The 18994-nt window shown below is 48.3% G+C and overlaps 1 protein-coding gene across 1 annotated transcript; it reads left to right on the forward strand.

Moving 5' to 3' along the window:
• The first annotated feature begins 9931 nt into the window (after positions 1-9931).
• On the forward strand, positions 9932-16074 carry Lypd5 (LY6/PLAUR domain containing 5). Its single transcript, XM_034485139.2, has 5 exons — positions 9932-10102; positions 12510-12638; positions 13457-13633; positions 13970-14116; positions 14445-16074. Exons 1-5 carry the CDS (start codon positions 10045-10047, stop codon positions 14702-14704), a joined length of 771 nt encoding a protein of 256 aa, XP_034341030.1. The 5' UTR covers positions 9932-10044; the 3' UTR covers positions 14705-16074.
• The last annotated feature ends 2920 nt before the right edge of the window (positions 16075-18994 follow it).

Below are 18994 nucleotides of genomic sequence, written 5' to 3' on the forward strand. Positions count from 1 at the left end.
AGAGGTGGAGGTAAAGTTTGCACTTGTCATAGTGTACAACACCACAAAGACATTTCATTGTCTATCCAAGAAAATTCGGAGAGGGTCCCTAGCAGACGTCTGTGCACCCATGTTCATCCATGACAGCTTTCCTCACTAGAACGGACATATGGAATCAGCTCACGTGTCCATTGATGGATGGATGGGCAAAGAAAATGTGGTTATGCCATACAACAGAATATTATTCAGTCTTTAAAAAGAAGAAAGCCAGGTATGGTGGTAATTTCAGCAATCCTCGGGAGGCAAGAGGGTCATCAGTTCTGAGATCTTGTGCCAAAAAAACCAAGTGTGTGTGGGTCTCAGGACAGTGAGGGCTACATACTGAGAGAGTTCCAGGACAGCCAGGGAAACACAGAGAAACCCTGTCTCAAAAAAACAAAACAAGCCTGGCAATGGTGGCGGACGCCTTTAATCCCAGCACGTGGGAAGCAGAGGCAGGCAGATTTCTGAGTTCGAGGCCAGCCTGGTCTACAGAGTGAGTTCCAGGACAGCCCGGGCTATACAGAGAAACCCTGTGCGGGGGGAGGAAAAAACAAAACAAACAACAATAACAAAAATTCAAAAAGAAAAACAAGGATAGCCTACAGATGTTGGAACTTGTGCATACTTGGCTAAGTGAAAAGAGCCCGTTAGAAAAGAGGAAGGAATCCACAATTTTACCTTGTGGTGAGGCTTGCAGTGGAATCCTGGCTGCAGGAATAAAGTGGAATACTCCCTGACAGGTGCTTCCAGTTTCGTGACATGTACTTCCGATTTCCTGTCTTCTCCCAGATCTCAGGTGTCAGGAGCCTCATTTCTAGGTTCCTATTGAATATAGCGACAGTGGAGCCTTTGAGAGTAATGAGGTTGAGATGAGGTCACCAGGATGGGTCCCTGTGATGGTATCAATGATTTTCTAAAGAAAAATGGAGCTGGGGATGTAGCTTAGTTGGTAGAGTGCTGGCCTGGCATGCATCACACCCTGGGTTCGACCCTCAACACTGCATAAAGCAAGTGTGGTGCCTAATTCATCTTTGATTGCAGCACTCCCGATGTGGAGGGAGGGAACTTATAAGAAGTTCAGAAGTTCAAGGTCAATCATGACTATATAGCAGATTTGAGGCTAGCCTGGGCTATACAAGAGTTCACCAAAACAATAACAACAACAAGAAACAAACAAACAAAAAAAACAACCAGGGGCTAGAGAAATGGCTGAGTGGTTTACAGCTCTTACTACTCTTGCAGAAAATCCAGTTTCTGTCCCCAGCACCGAAATGTTGGCTCACAACCCTCTGTAACTCTGGTTCCAGGGGACCCAAAGCTGTCTTCTGGTCCCTGAGGCACCAAATATACATATATATATATATATATATATATATATATATATATATATATATATCACATACATTCTTTCAGGCAAATACTTGTATTATATACATATATATGTATAGACATATAGACACATAGTCGTACAAACATAGATACAAAATATACATGTACACACACATTTAGTGTGTGTGTGTAGAGAGTGGGGGACGCTCAGCAGGTTAAGGGATTGCTGAGCAAGCATGAAGACCAAAGATCAACCCCCAAGCACCTTCATAAAAAGCTAGACACGGTAGCCGGACACCGTAGTGGGATGTGATAGGAGATCCTGTAATACAGCCTCGGGGACGTGGAGACAGGAGGATCCGGGAGGAAGAAATAATGAGACACTCCCATCTCAAAGTTGTAAGATGAGGAACAGTGAGGTGATTCAGTCAGTAAACACACTTTCCAGACAAGACTGGTGAGCTGGGTTCGATCCCAGACTCCACGCAGAGGCAGAAGGAGACAGAAGAGGAGGCAACTGACCCACACATGCGCAGTGGCATGGATGCCACACCTGACTTCCACACATGCGCAGTGGCGTGGATGCGCCCACACACTTCACACATGCGGCCACTAATATGAATAAGAGGGAGAGCAATGACTGAGACAGTGTCCACCTCTGGCCTCTGCATGTCTGCACACGTGTGTGCTTGCATCCACATACATGTAAGCATGTATATATGCATAACACATACAAATAAAAATAAAGGGAGAGAGACATGCAAACCTGTCTCGCCATGTGCTTCATTCACTATGTTAAGACACATTGAGAGGGATCCCACCAAGCCCTGTTCTTAGATTCCCCGGGCTCAAGAATCACCAGCTAAAGCAATCTCTATGCCCTATATATTATCCAGCCTGTGGCCAAAACACCAGGGCCTTGGGGGAGCAAGGGTGAAAGAAGCAGAATTTGCCTAATGAGCCTGGACTCGCCCCTTCGCAGACAGAATCTTCCAAATATTGTTGGTTTGTACAACAGTGTGAACATATGTACACCACTGCACTAAATTTTAAAAGATTAAAATCTGCTCCGAGGAGGAAATATTGACGCACCAAGCCGAGTGTGTGAAAATAACAAAAGAAAATATTGGCGCACAATATACATAACTTAGTTTCCAATGAGACATCAAGCCGAGTCCTCGAAAACTAATCTCACTGTAGGTAACACAAGGGAACAGAGATTGGCTGGGTGAAACGACACGTGACTTGGGGGCTAACTTTTGAAAACCCAATACAGTCACCACACGCTAAATTAATGGTGTCATTTGAAATAAGGAATACTAAATATTTTTCAGTTAATGGGTCTCAAAGACTTTTTAGTTTATGAACCATTTAAAAACCATTGCTTGGAGCCTGTCATGGCAGCGCACACCTTTAATCACAGCGCTCGGGAGGCAGAGGCAGGAGGATCTCTGTGAGTTCAAGGTCAGCCAGGTCTAAATTGTGAGACCAAACTAAATCAAAAAACATGGTTTGGGTGGGGTACAAAGATGACTCAGTGGGTAAGTGTGCTTTTAGCCAAATCTAACGACCTGAGTTCCATCTACAAAACCCACATGGAGGAAAGGAAGAGTCAATTTCCCCAAGATATTCTCTGGTTTCCACACGCATGCATGGGTGCAACTGCGAGCATGTGCATGTGCGTGTGCGTGTGCGTGTGCGTGTGCGTGTGCGTGTGCGTGTGTGTGTGTGTGAGTGATAATGTCTGTTATAAATAATTAATAATGAAAGCAAAACAAATAAATGAAAGTCATTGATTGCTGGTGTGATGGTACATGTAACCCCAGTACTGGGAATGGTGAAGCAGAGAAATCGTAAGCGTAAGGCAGCCTGGGGTTGCATAGTTACAACTCTGTCTCCAAAATAAAATAAAATCACTGCTGGCTCTGGCAAGATGGTTTAATGTGTAAAGTGAAAACATGGAGACCTGAGTTCAAATCCACAGGGCACACGAAAAGCTAAGCATAAAGCACATATCTGTAATTGCAGAACTCCGGGGGCTGAGATGGGAGGTAGAGACAAACAGAACCTCTGGCCACCCTACCTGGCACATCCAACAGTGAGCATCAGAGAAAAGACAGTTTCTCAAATATAATGGGAGACAAGGATGGATAGCCAAGATTGTCCTCTGACTTCCATATGTGCCCTGTGCCACACTTGTACACACGCACGCACGCATGCACGCATGCACACACGATCACACACACATAAATACACCAGACAAAGATTTTTTTTAAAACCATTGCTAGATTTCCAAGATGTGCCTACATCTATGCATCAACACCGTGTGTGTGTGTGTGTGTGTGTGTGTGTGTGTTCTGGCTAGTGAACGGCAAAGCTGGAAACAGATGGTAGATACTATGATATTGGGTAAACTTACAGAAATTAAATCTGAGAATATTAGTCTGGAGAACAGACATTTGAAAATAGGCATGGAGCATGGTTGCCTTCCCAGGGGTTACATCATTAAAGAAAACTGACTCTAGCTCTCCTAGAAGCTCCAGAAGCTATCAACCGCTAACACCTCCTCTGTGAAGGCTGTTGCTCTGTGCCCATCTCTCCCTTTCCATGTTGAGATTTTTGTCTGGCTTGAGCTTGCTGTTGCACCACTGTGAGTTTTTACCACCACTGCATCTGGATTTGCCTGCTTTCTCTAGACCCCTGAGCTGTTGGAGGAAGTGATGCAATTCTGATGTCCCAATTAGGGTTGAGCACCCTGCAGTCACATTCTGTGCACATTGACCAGTTGTGGGTGAATTTGAAATCAGAGTCAACACTGGGTATCTCCCTCAGTTGCCCTCCTCCTCCTCCTCCTCCTCCTCCTCCTCCTCCTCCTCCTCCTCCTCTTCTTCTTCTTCTTCTTCTTCAATGATTTTTTTTGAGACACAGTTTCTCTGTGTAGCCATGGCTGTCCTGAAATTCATTCTGTCAACCAGTCTGGCCTTGAACTCTCAAAGATCTGCCTGCCTTTACCTCCCAAGTACTGGCAATGAAGCTGTATGCCACCACTGTCTGGCTTCTAAACAGCTTTAGTACTTCTTGTGTTTATTAATTAACTTTAAGTGGCAAGATGACACACCACAGTCCCGAGTTGAGGTCAGATCAGAGGACATTTTGTGGGAGTTGGTTCTCGCCTTTCATACATGGACTCCAGGCATCAGATTCAACATAATTTGTTGTACTTTTTGTCTTGTGACATGAGCCCTGGTCATTAGGTTTATTTTGGTTTGACTGACAGCCTCCTAAACTTTTCATTTAATGCTAGGGGTGTGGGTGGGGCTCTCACCTCTTCAGAGGGTGGGTGGTGAACTCACTAGGAATCCCAGTAGGATACTTTGGAATCACTGCCACCTGTAATCATTGCCTCCCACAATGAAGAACTCCCCATGTGACACCTCAACCTCTTCACAAGTACCTCTTCACAAGAACACTCACAAGATCACACACACACAAGATCACATACACACATAGGCAATATCACATATATACACACACAAGATCACACACAATGTCTCACACACACACAAGATCACATACACACACAAGATCACATACACACATGCAATATCACACACATACACACAAGATCACACACAGTGTCTCTTACACATACAAGATCACACAATATCACTCACACACACAAGATTACACACAACATCTCTCTCACATACAAGATCACACACATAAGATCACATACACACATACACAATATCATACACACATATACACAAGATCACATACACACATATACAATATCACATATATACACATACAAGATCACACACAATATCTCTTGTACACACATAAGCTCACACAAGATTGCACACACACAATATCACATACATACACACACAAGACCTCTCTCTCTCTCTCTCTCTCTCTCTGTCTCTCTCTCTCTCTCTCTCTCTCTCAAGTTCCGCCCTTCAATTCTGCCACCTTCCACAGTAAGTGCAGAACACAGTGTTCTGTACTTCCAAGCTATAGTCCACTGTGTGGGGGCCGAGGCTCCATCCACCCTACCCAGCAGGGACCCAAGAAGCAGGATGAACAACATGGGCACCAAACAGGTTCTGGGAAATGAGGCCTAATGGGAGGGGCAGAAGCCCGATGCCAAGTGAGCGGAGGAGCCCGTGTCGGTGACTACCCACAATTGGCTCTGTGTCGCCCTAGAAAATGAGCACCTACTGTGGGCCTTGTGGTGCAAACCTGTAATCCTAGCACTTGAGAGGTGAAGGCAGGAGTTCAAAGTCATTTTTGGCTACATCAGGAGTTTGCAGCCAGTTTGAACTGCATGGAAATACCCTGAGACTTAAAGTGACCTGGGTTCAATCTTCAGAACCATTGTAAAAAGGGTGCTGGGTATGGTGTGCATGCTTGTGATTCCATTGCTGGGAAACTGGAGACAGGCCAGGCAGCCTAGACATACGGATCTCTGCATGTATGAACATATGTGTGTATGCACACCTCTTCTGAGATCATGTGCACAAGCACACACATGCACATACACATACCATACACCAACACATACTACACACACACACACACACACACACACACACAGTAAATAGATGTAATAAAAAAATGTTGAGTCAGCATGGCTGTGCACACTGTAATGCCTCTGGAAGCAGAGGCAGGTGGATCTCTGCAAGTTCCAGGCCAGCCTGGTCTACACATGAAGTTCCAAGTCTCCCTGGGATACATAGTTTCCTGTTTCTTCAAAAAAAGAAAAAAAAAAAAAAAAAAAAAAAAAAAAAAAAAAAACCCAAACAAACAAAAACAAAACCACGCCGGGCGGTGGTGGCGCACACCTTTAATCCCAGCACTTGGGAGGCAGAGGCAGGCGGATTTCTGAGTTCGAGGCCAGCCTGCTCTACAGAGTGAGTTCCAGGACAGCCAGGGCTACACAGAGAAACCCTGTCTCAAAAAAACCAAAACAAACAAACAAACAAAAAACCACAAAACCCAAACAAACAAAAAAGCCTCTTTTGTGTTGTTTTGTTTTTTAACATAAAGAGGAAATATTTTTCAATACTATTGCCTTAAATTAGAATTAGACTCAGTTCCTTTAAAACAAAGGATATAAGGTGAGAGGTATTTAATCTGCAAGGCAGCACTGGGCGGTGGCTCCGGGGAATCTGAGCACGTGGAGTTTTTCCTGAGACTGCAAAACTTCTCTCTCTCATTAGGCTAACTGTGTCTGCTCACTGTGGATTATCAACATCAGGACCCTGCCCTGCCACAGAGAATGCAGACAAGGGTGCTGTCGCCCCTGGTGACTGTATGTCAAAGACACAGCTCCCAGGCCCTGGGGGTGAGGGAGGGAGAGAAAGGGGGGAGAGAAGTATTCTTAGAGAAATTCTTAGAATTTCTAAGTATTCTTAGAAAACTAGACTGAGGCAAGGAGCTAAAATTACAAGGCTTTTGTGGGGCCAGAGAAATGGCTCAGTTAAGCACTCATATTGCTCCTGCAGAGGTTCGATTCCCAGCTCCAACAACTGTCTGTAACTCCAGCTCCAGGGGATCTGGTACCTTCTTCTGGCCCTGCACACATGTGGGCATCTACACACATGCATCTTCTGCTCACACATACAAATAAAAATAAACATTAAAAAAACAAAACAAAAACAAGATCAGGCCTGAAGAGAAAGCTCAAGTGTTAAGAGCACTGCTGCTCTTTCAGAGGACGAGGGTTCGATTCCCAGTACCCCACATGGTAACTCACTACTGTCCGTAGCTCCAGTTCCAGGGGCCTGATGTCTTCTTCTGATCTCCACAGACACTGCATGCACACAGTACAGAAAACATCCATCCACGCTAGATAGATAGATAGATAGATAGATAGATAGATAGATAGATAGATAGATGATAGATAAATGATGGATGGACTGATGGATGCATAGATGATAGATAGGTTTTTAAAACTCACAAAGTCTTGGATGTATAAGTGTGTAGAAGGGGTGGAGGGTAGGGTGCTTGGTATGTATGATGTGTGTGTGTGTGTGTGTGTGTGTGTGTGTGTGTGTGTGTGTGTGTATGCATGTGGTGGAGGGAGGTTGGAGGAGGAAAGACACATTCCCCGTTGAGTGTAATATTTAAAAAGGCAGCGCCCTACCTGGCTTGTTTTTAAGTAGGTGCCATGTTTTCGACTAGATGTGGCCAGAGGCCAAGAGCAGCAGCGAGCTCCGGCTGCTGCTCAGCTCAGACATCGGCTCCGGCCAGCTTAAAGCACTGGCCCTGGCACCCAAGAGATGCCATCATGATGGCTAGATCAGCCAATCCACCATGCTGTCCACAATGTTTGGCTGAGCCCAGATAATACCCGCCATCCCGCCGTATCCGGTAGAATGAAGACTCTTAATACTCAATGGCTATCCAACATTTATATATTTGCAAATGCTCAATTAACAAGATGCCCACATAATTAGAATTGTTAACCCAATTAACTAACCTAGATATGAATAACCTCCTGAGACTGCTAGAGACACTTGGACATCCCCGGCCATCCTCTCTCCTCCACCTCCTTCGTCTCTTCTCTCCTCCTCCCCTCTCCGTCCACTCTTTGCTCCTCCCACATTAGCTCCTCCCAAATTACTGAGTTTTACTGTAAAATGTAGTGTGTGTGGGGGGGTGGAATATCCCGCTACAATTCCCTTTCATCCTGTCTTGAGGTGGATCTCTCACTGAACCTGGAGCTCACACAGTCAGCTAGGCTGGCTGCTCTTCAAGCCTCAGGGCTCCTCCTGCCTCTGGTGGTCCAGCACCAGACACAAGCTGCCGCTCTTGGCTTTTTGTCAAGATCCTGAGTTCACACTTGCACGACAGACACTTCATTGATTGGCCCATGTCCTCAGTTCCATGCTTTTTTTTTTTTTGTTTTGAGACAGAGTCTCCTGTAGCACAGGCTGGCTTCTGATCCCATGTTGCCAGCAGGACCTTAAATTCTGACTCTCTTGACTCCACCCAGTGCTGGGATAATGGGCTGTGCTGCTGTGGCCGGCTCCCCTTATGACTCTGTCTTCAGTGGCCCTCGAAGAGACGAAGGTGTCAGAACTGACAGACATGGTGTCTGCTGTCAATCAAATCATCCCCGCCCCTCTGCCCTCGCCTGGATCACTAATTCAGGAATTTTCTCAAACAGCCTTCTCGCTATCAAATCTCCATCAGCTTTAATTATAGGTATTGTGGAAGCAGGTGGTTCTCCATTTATTTAATAAGGGTTTATCAACACTGTCTGTGGGTGCATCCTGTCTGTCAGGGTGTCTCTCCTCCCCTCTGACTTTGTCTGTGTGTCTTCATTTACATCCGTCCACACAGGATTGTGTCCTCTTCTCTCTCTCTCTCTCTCTCTCTCTCTCTATATATATATATATATATATATATATATATATATATATATATATATATATATATAGTGTGTGTGTGTGTGTGTGTGTGTGTTTGTGTGTGTGTGTTGTATAAAACTCAGAGAACAACCTGTGGGTGTTGTCCCTCCCCTTCCACCATGTGGGTCTAGAAGATCGAACTCAGGCTTGGTGGCAGGCACTTTTACCCACTGAGCCGTCTTGATCATTCTTCTGCATCTATTTTTTTTTTTAAAGACAAGATCTCTTGTATCCCAGACTGTCCTCGGAACCATCTTGTACAGTTTTATGCAGTTCTGGGGCTCGAACCCAGGACTTTCCAGATGCTAGGCAAGCACTCTACCAACTAAGCTACCTTCTCAACCTTTCTTTTAAATTTTTGATTGTTTTTGTTTGTTTTGAGATAGGGTTTTATGTGGCTCAGGTCTCAAACTCACTAAGTAGCAAGGACAATCTTGAATATCTGATCCTCCTGTCTCTGCCTCCAAGCACTGCGTTGGCAGGCTCAAACACCTGGCTCACGGAGTGCTGGGGGTGGGACCCAGGACTTATGTAAGCAAGCGCTATACGAACTGAGCCACAACCCAACCTGACATTCTGCGTCTTGTGGGTGACCGTCTTTTATTTCTCTCCCTCTCTTGATGGTCGGTCACCCATTCTTCATTCATTCATTTATTGTCACAGACTTTCCTGGAGGCTGCAGAACCATCCTTAGTCCAATGGGGGAGAGAAACAGCCGCCCATCCTATGTGATCAGAAGCGGCAGGCAGAGAGGGTAACAGGGAGATACTGGGGGCTGACGAGAGGCAGTGGAGTCAGAAGACGGGGTCAGAGACTCTGGAGAGAGAGGAGGTCTGGGTGTCACATCTGGAGATTCAGCCTGGGGATTACAAGCCCATGTCTGGGTGGGTACTCAGTGCTGGAGTGGGGGTGGGTGGGAAAGGAGCAGGAACCGGGGGACCAGCCGCAGACTGTCGCAGAATGTAGAAAGGATGATACCAACAGACCTGTGAAATACAAATCACCCCCAAAGTCAAAGCCCCAGGCCCTTAATGCCTTCCTCAGGACCCAGGAACCTGAGTCCCCACCCCTCTTATTCCAACCGCCCCACCATGATTACCTAGAAGGAGACAGCCCACGTGAAGGAGAGCGGAAGGGTGGGGTGGAGGATCCTGGAATCCTGGCCAGGCTGGGTGGCCAGGATGCCTGGGGATCAGCAGGGAAAACCAGCCTGACTGCACGCCAGAGTGGAAGGAGCTGTCCTCGGGGTCAGATCTCAGCTCCATCGGCTGCCATGGGGATCCCCAGGATCTTCCTGCTCTGCTTCCTTGGGAGCGTGCTCTGCCTGACAGGTACTACCTATGCTGAGTCTAGTGGGTAGAAGAGACTGAGCCAGGACTCCTGGGTCTCGGGGAGGAGGGTTAGGATCTAAGGGAGGAGGGCTGGGGTCTGGACCCCTGGATCTGAGGGAGAAGGGCTGGGCCTGGACTCCTCAGTCTGAGGAAGAAGAGTTATGGCCAACACTCCTGGATCTGAGGAAGGAAGACTGAGGTCTGGGCCTTTGGGTCTGAGGAAGGAGGGCTGGACCTGGACACCTGAGTCTGAGGGAGGAGGGCTGGGGTCTGGACCCCTGGGTCTGAGGGAAGAGGACTGAGGTCTGGACCTCTGGGACTGAGGAAGGAGAGGTAAGGTCTACATTTCTGAATCTGAGGGAGACGTGCTGAGATCTAGACCCCTGGGTCTGATGGAGGAGGGCTGAGCCTGGACACCTGAGTCTGAGGGAGGAGGCTGGATGCTTGTTGTCTTGAATCTTGGGATGGTGGAGACTATCATGCTCCCATTCTCATCCCCTCTGCACCTCCACACTGTCATCTCCTATGACACAGGCCTTCCTTCCCCTCCCACCCCCTCATTGAGGGCATTTCTGGGGTGCAATTGGGGCTCTCCCTAGAGCTGGCAAGGACCTTAGCTCTATCTTTGAACCCTCTTCTACAGGGACTTACTCACTTGAGTATGGATGAGCCGTGGAGGAAAAATTAGAAGGATATGAGGCAAACCCTCCTTGCACAAGGCTTAATTTGTGTGTATTTGCTCATCATTGGATGCAGTTTGGTATCTGTGTGTCCTCCAGTTGGCAACTGCTTGTGCTTCTCTGCACCAGATTTCAATATCTGTGTGTGTGTGTGTGTGTGTGTGTGTGTGTACGCATGTGTGCAGGTTCTTGCTACCCAAGCCTGACAATCTTTTAAGTTTGATCCTCGGGACCCACATGGTGAAACGAAAGAATTGATTTCTAAAACTTGTCCTCTGACTGCCACATATGCCCTGGGGTGGCATCCACACCTGTCTCTGTCTCCTGAGTGCTGGGATTAAAGGCATATACCACCGTGCTTGGCAACCACATAAAAATTTTAAATGTTTTACACTCTGCAGGACTGTAACCCCAGCGTTCCACCAGTCTCAGCTGCACTGTGAGTTCCAGGCTAGCCTAGGCTACATAAGACCCTGCCTCAAAGAAAAAAAAAGTTCTCTTGTCAGTTTCTCTCCTTCACTTTCTTTAAAAGGAAAAAGAAAAGAAAAAGATGTGTGTGTAATTTTCCACACACATGTCCACTGACCCTGTGTTATTTCTGTGGCTTGCATATCCATATCTGTGTGTGTCTTCTGCCTATTTATTTCCCTGTTTCTAAATATCCTGTATCCATATATGATTTCTTTGATGAGGTCATTTGTTTTCTCATTCTTTTTGCCGTGTGTAGTGTGTATGTGGTGTGTGTGTGTACACATGTGTGGAGGCCTGAGGTTGAAACCAGGTATCTACCTCCATCGCTGTCCGCCAAGTCAAGGGAGGGAGGGAAGAAGAGCCTCATTTGAACCCAGACTGTGCTGACTTGCTTGCTCTGGGAATCACCTCTCTCTGCCACCCTTATACTAGGGTGACAGGTGGTCTACCATACATGGGGTCTAACCCTAGGCCTCACACTCAAAGGACAAGCTTCAAGCTCTCACCCCCACCCCAGCCAGGGTGTCATTTCTAACTGCATAATTGCTCTCTCTTTGCACACGGTTTTCTCTACCACAACTTTCAAGTTCTTAAAAAAAAAAAAAGTGTTGCCAGGCAGGGCAGTGGTGGTGCATGCCTTTAATCCCAGCACTTGGGAAGCAGGGGCAGGGGGATCAATGTGAGTTTAAGGCTAGCCTGATCTACAGAGTGAGTTCCAGGATAGCCAGGGCTACACAAAGAAACCCTGTCTAAAAAAAAAAAAAAAAAAAAAAAAAAGGCTGTCGTGTGTGTGTGTGTGTGTGTGTGTTGGCACATGCCACAGCTCACATGTGGAGGTCAGAAGACAATTGTCTAGAGTTGATGCTCTTCTTCCACAACGTGGGTCCCGGGGGTTGAACTCAGGAAGTAAGACTTGGCGGATAGCATCCTTGGCTGCTGAGCCATCTTGCACTGAGAGTTCTGGCTGGGTGTGTGTTACCCTACCCTTTTCCTTCCACGGGTGTAGTTGGTTTCTGGGTGTCTGCTGGGGGATGGGCAAAGCAGGAAGAAATCACTCAGGCCCTTATGTAAATGACTGAGGTCTTCCGGGACTGTGGTGGCGCCTGGTGATGCCAGGCAGGCGCAGCCCTTGCTGACACTGTTCTGTCATGGTGACACGGCAGCCTGCTGTGCATCTGTCCCACTCCGTGTGGAGCCCTAGGCTCTGTGAGAGCCCCCCACCCCCGACCTGCTAACACACCCCACCCTTCTCCTAGGCTCCCAGGCCCTGCAGTGCTACAGCTACGAGCACACCTACTTCGGGCCCTTCGACCTCAGCGCCATGAAGCTCCCCAGTGTCTCTTGTCCTCAGGGGTGCTCTGAGGTGGTCTTGTCGCTGGATACCGGTGAGGACCAGAGGGCAACAAAGGGATATGCAGCCCCAGAAATAAAGAGGAGACGGAGAAAAGAGGGACAGAGAAGAGAGAGGAAGAGAAACGTATTCAGTAGAAGAGGAGAGAGATAAGGGAAGGTGGAGGAGTGAGGATGGAGGAGAAGGCAATGACTGAACTTGGTGGTTCACACCCAAGATCCTCACACCTAGAGGTAGAAGCAGGAACGCTGAGTGTTTGTATCCAGCCTGGGCTACAAGGCAAGACCTTGTCAGCGGGAAAGAGAGAAAGAGTCATGGTGGCACAAGTCTCTAATACAAGCACTTGGAAGGTAGAGGCAAGAGAATCACAAGTTCAAGGTCATCCTTGGCTACACAAGTTTTAGGCCAGCCTGGGCTACATAAGACCTTGTCTCAGAAAAACGAACAGGACTGGAAAGATGGCTCAGTGGTTAAGATCACTTCTTCCAGGGGACCCAGGTTTAGTTCCCAGCATTTACAACGGGGCTCACAACCATCTGCAGAGATGGGAATCTATCGCCCTCTTCTGGCCTCTGTGAGCACTGCATGCATGCATCATACATGGGCAAATCGCTCTTTCATATAAACTAAAAATAAAGTCTTTTAAATCAAGGAGAGAGAGGAGAGTTAAGAAGAGAGGGGAAGAGAAGGGGAGGGAATGAAGAAAAAGGAAAAAAGAAAAATCTCAGGCTAGCAGAAGACAGAATGGAAGGAGGGAGGAGGCAAAACTGACTGAGAGGAGGAAACATGCAGGAGACATGCAGAAGTGAGGGAAGAGAAGGCTCACTCCAGGCCTGGTACTCTCCTGCCCAGGTTACCGCAGCCTGGTGACAATGGTCCGGAAAGGATGCTGGACGGGCCCCACTACCGGCCCCATGCAGACCAACCAGGATGCTCTGCCTCCTGACTACGCGGTGGTCCGAGGCTGTGCCACTGACTACTGCAACACTGACCTCAAGACTCACGACGCCCTCCCCAACCTGAGCCAAGGTGCGCTAGGGGGCGTGGCTGGAGAGGGCGTGGCGTGGCTGAAGAGGTCGGAGGCAGGGCTGGAGAGGTGGGGCGGGGCTGGAGAAACGGGGTGGTACTAGAGAGGTTGGGGGCGGGACTGGAGAAGTCGGGGCGGGGTTGGCTGGGGCAGAGCTGGAGACGTCAGGGGTGGGGCTGGGGGGCGGGGCTGGAGAAGATATCGGGGGCGTGGCCTCCGCTGAGCGCTGCTCCGGCTGTAGGATGCCAGGCTCCTTTTTGGCATGAGCAAGTACACTGCACAGCCTGCACTGCCAGCTAGAAGCAATGCTCTAAACCTCATCTGCTGTCTTCTTCAAGCGCCTAACCCACCGACGCTCAGTGGCACCGAGTGCTATGCCTGCTTGGGGACCCACCCTGAAGACTGTTCCCCTGAGAAGTCTCGACGGGTCCAGTGCCACAAGGACCAGAGCGCCTGTTTTCAGGGCAACGGCCGGATGAATATTGGTGAGGGGCTGGTATGGTGGGATGGCGCTGAAGGCCAAAGGGCAGAGGTACCAAATAGACATGGTTCTCTGTGGCCTTGGTCTGAGGGAGGAGGCAAGACTGAGGTCTCAGGGAAGAGGTATGGTTCTAGTCTGAAGGAGACGTGTCTCTGATCTAAGGGGAAAGGCCTATTGTAGACTGAGGGAGGAGGCATGCATGACAGGAAGGAGACTTTTCTCTGATCTGAGGGAGGAGGCTTGTCTGCACTGAGAGATGTGGTCCTGATCTCTAAAGAGACCTGAGATGTGTTAGAGGACCGAGGCCTGACCCCTCCTCACTGTCCACCCAGGCAACTTCTCGGTGCCCGTGTACATACGGACCTGCCACCGGCCCTCCTGCACCACCATGGGCACCACCAGCCCCTGGACGTCCATCGACCTGCAGGGTTACTGCTGCGAGGGCCACCTCTGTAACAGGGCCTCGGTGACACAGACCCTCCCTGGCACCACGTCCTCGGCCCCTCCCCAGTCTCCCCGAATCCTGACCCTGCTGATCGCTGCTCCGCTCCTGGCCATCGCTCTGGGGGCATCTGTCGGGCTCCCCGCATAGACAGCGCCTCCAGGATCTCTCTGCTTCTCATCACTCCAGCACCTGATGTGGGCTCCTTTAAAAATGATGTGAAAATAAGAGCCGCACTCCTGTCCTTTCAGTCACAACCTTCCACCCGTTCTCTGTCCCTCCTTACTGCCTCTGGTCCCACTCACTTCCTGAAGGCCCATCTATCCAGTACATTGAACGAGGTCCAGCCAGCTTCAATAGTGCCGTCCCCTGGTCACCAAGCCTTCAATACACGAGTCTTTTGTGACCCCTCACAGCAAACCACACCACTCACCTTAAAAACCACTTCCATCAAGGATGGTGGTAATCCCAGCCTGTCATCCCAGCACCCAGGAGGCTGAGGCAGGAGGATCGCTACTTCAGGGCCAAGCTGAGCTACACTGCAAGTTCAGGTCCGCCCTGAACTACAGTGTGAGACCCTTTCAGGCATGGCGGTTCACACTTTTAATCTCAGCACCACGGAGGCAGCGGCAGGTTCGAGTTTGAGGTCAACCTGGTCTACAGGGTGAATTCCAGGAAAGCCAAATCTTCACAGTGAGACCCTGTTTCGAAAGAAAGGAAGAAGAAGAGAAAGAAACAAAGAAAGAAGGAAGGAAGGAAGACAGAGGGAAGGGGAAACAAACCCCCAGCTTTTCAGTGTCTCTCTAAAGCAGAATTGAAATTTATAGTATAACTCTGCAGTCCCTCTTGGGTCCACCACCCCAACAGAAATTGGTTCAACTGGTCCCCCAAACTCTATAGACTAGTAGGACAGTTCATAATAACTATAAACTGGAAACACCCCCAAATAAATATGAACAGCCAAATGGAAGGAGAAGACCGTGATCTAGCCACACAATGGGGCACTGTGCAGCAGTGGAAAATGCCAGCTGACAGTTACCTGCAGTGGCCTTGAGAGAATCTCTCTCACACACACAAATAGTGTTGAGCAAAATAGGAAAGACACACAGTAGAACAGGTTATGTGATTCCATTCAAACAACGTATGAAAGTTGCTAACAGCTAGTGTGTGCAATTAGAAGAGAGGAGGGTGATTATCTTTGCGAACAAGTGACCAGAAGAAGAAATGTGGAGAGTTTAGAGGTCTGGACATTGAGTTGTGGGATCTAAGAACTCACTGATCTGTTTTTGCCTTTTTTTCCCCCCACTAAACTTTTTGCTGTTGTTTTCTTTTATTTTGAAAGGAAAGGTCTCATGTAGCCCAGGCTAGCCTCAAACTCATTTGTATAACAGAGGATCCCCTCACCTCGACCTGCGAGACAGATGCTGGGATTACATGTGGAATCCATCACACCTGTCTTTTCTCGTCTTTCCACGTGTATATTATTTGCAATAAAATGTTTTAAACACGTACAAATTTTCTTGATGGGAAAGGGACAGGTGGAAAGGTTGCAGGGGGGGTCAACAAAGCTGACCAACCTCTGAAGAGTATTAGGCACAAGTAACAGAGCAGAGGAAAGAGTCTGAGCTCTGCCTCCCCACACCAGCTTCTGCGTGTTAGGCAGCACATTGGACAGCAAGGATTGAGCCCGAGGAGGTGCCATGAGCCTGTAGTTCCAGATACTGGAACATGGCATGGGGGAGTCTTGAATTCAAGGCCAGTCTGTGATACAGATGAGTTCAAGGCCCGTAGAAATAACCTCTCTGTGTCAAAAGTTAACAATAAAAGGGGACTGGGGTGTAGCTCAGCTAAAGGGAATCCCCAGCAAGGGTCTGGAGGCTCGGCTCTGTCATGGAGGACTTGTTTAGCATATGTGAGGCCCTGGATATCTCACACCCACCCCACCCCTACCTCAAACATTGCAAGTGTAAGGAAAAAAAAAGGCTAAATATTTGACCACAACCCAATATTTAAAAGATACACCTATGACGAGGCAAGCCAAACTTGGTGGCGCTGAGTGTTTTCTGTTGCTGTGATAAAACTCTGATTAAGAGTGACTTGGGGAGGAAAGGGCTAATTTCATCTTCCAGCCTTTCCATCAGCCCAAGGTGCCATCCGTAGCAGTGGAGAAGTCACCGGGCAGGAGTGGGAGGTGGCTGGGCACCTGTGTCCATAGTCAGGAACAGTGGCGCATGGCGCATGCTCAGTTCACTTCCTCCTTCCTGCGGTTAGGTCAGTCTTCCCATCTCTATTAAATCAACATGGAGCCTCCCTTACAGGTATGCCCAGAAGCCTGTCACCTAGGTGACTCTAGATTTTGACAAGTTGACGTCACATCCCAGGACTTCAGAGGTGATGGACAGAGCCGGAGCCAGGTCCAGAGGAGGATCTTGCCAGGAGGGAAGGCTCAGTGGGAGGGGCGCTCCAGGCAAAGGAATTAGTCTATGTAAAGGAGGCTCGAAGCATTCATTAGATGGCGAGAACACAGGGCAGAGGCCAGAATCAGAAGAAACAGACAGACTGGAAGAGGCATCCTGCAACCATTTGGAACCTGTTCTTCTGGGCTGGTGTGTCCCCGGCCTCAGCAATTAGTCAGACCCAGCCCTGCCCGCCTGGTTTGGAAAGATATAGTCACAGACCTGGAAGCTCATGGTTGGTGAAACTGGGGCGTGAGTCAGCTGGGTAAGGTGGGGGCGGGGCACAACCCTTATCCATCACTCCAGGGTGGAGGAAGATTAGCAGCTCAAGGTCTGGTACATAGTGTCTAGTCTGAGCTACGTGAGACCCTGTCTCAAAACAGACCAAAAAAAAAAAAAAAAAAAAAAAAAAAAAAAAAAAAAGGAGTATGATCCAATAAGGGAAATCCAGAAAGGAACTTGAGGGACAGGGACAGTTTTGGTGGCGTGGGTGCCTGAGAAGAAGACATCTTTGTGACAAAACAGTAAGAGAGGAGGTTTTAGGGACACTTGCATAAAGAGTTGGATAGGGTCAGTGAGTAAAGATGCCTGCCAGAAAACCTGATGACCTTAGTTCAATTCCTGGATCCCACAAAGTGGAAGGAGAGAATGGACTCCCCAAAGTTGTCCTCTGACCTTGTTATGATTTGAATATGTTTGGCCCAGGATGTGGCCCTGTGGAAGTAGGTGTGGCCTTGCTGGAGTAGGAATGTCACTGTAGGTGTGGGCTTTAAGACCCTCTTTTTTTTTTTTTGGTTTTTCGAGACAGGGTTTCTCTGTGTAGCCCTGGCTGTCCTGGAACTCACTCTGTAGACCAGGCTGGCCTTGAACTCAGAAATCTACCTGCCTCTGCCTCCCAAGTGCTGGGATTAAAGGCGTGCGCCACCACCACCACCGCCCAGCTAAGACCCTCATCTTAGCTGCCTGGAAGCCAGTCTTCCACTAGCAGCCTTCAGATGAAGATGTAGAACTCTCAGCTCCTCCTGCACCATGCCTGCCTGGATGCTGCCATGCTCCCACCTTGATGATAATGAATTGAACCTCTGAACCTGTAAGCTAGTCCCAATTAAATGTTGTCCATATCAGAGTTGCCTTGATCATGGTGTCTGTTCACAACAATAAAACCCTAGCTAAGACAGCCCTCCACACAAGTGCCACATCACACACAAGTGCCACATCACACACAAGTGCCACATCACACACATGTGCCACATCACACACACATGCCACACCACACACATGCCTCATCACACATGCACACACTCACACTTACACTATAAAAATAAATAAATGAATTTTTAAAAGTTGTGATGTGGTGACATGTAAAGGTGAAAAGGCTGAGCACGGCAGAGGAGCATAGCAAAAGCCAAGCTATAAAACCAAAATAGAGACAGGGGGAGGGACTGTCAAGGGTGACTCTCCTCCCAGTCTCTAAGGTCAAGGGCTGCTTAATATTGAAGACCAGAGAGGAAAGGAAAGGCTGGGGTGGGTATGTGAGGGCTGTGGGTTGGGAACCAACTGCCTTTGTTTGAAGACAGCATTCTCCTGTGGCGGTGGGGAGGACCAGTGTGATCCTACCAATCCTGTGGGAAGGCTGTATCCTCTCCGAGAGTGGCAGAGGCTGGGGGCAAGGGATCTATTCTTACTACAAAGAAGATCTTTGTGTCTTTTTAAAATCAGTGGTACTGAACACCTTTAATCTCAGAACTGAGGGGGCAGAGGCAGGCAGAACTCCATGAATTCAAGGCCAGCCAGAGCTACCCAGAGAAGTCCTGTCTCAAAACACAAAACAACACCAAACTAGTGTATTGTACATTTAATTACAAAATAATTATATAATTTCCCTTCTCTCTAGTCCCATCCACCCCTTCCAGGTCCTTTTCCAAAGTTCACGGAGCCTCCTTCTTTCACCACTGTCATATACACATATAAATGAATAAACATG

The sequence above is a fragment of the Arvicanthis niloticus genome, chromosome 1 (genome assembly GCF_011762505.2).
Source record: "Arvicanthis niloticus isolate mArvNil1 chromosome 1, mArvNil1.pat.X, whole genome shotgun sequence".
Taxonomy (NCBI): Eukaryota; Metazoa; Chordata; class Mammalia; order Rodentia; family Muridae; genus Arvicanthis; species Arvicanthis niloticus.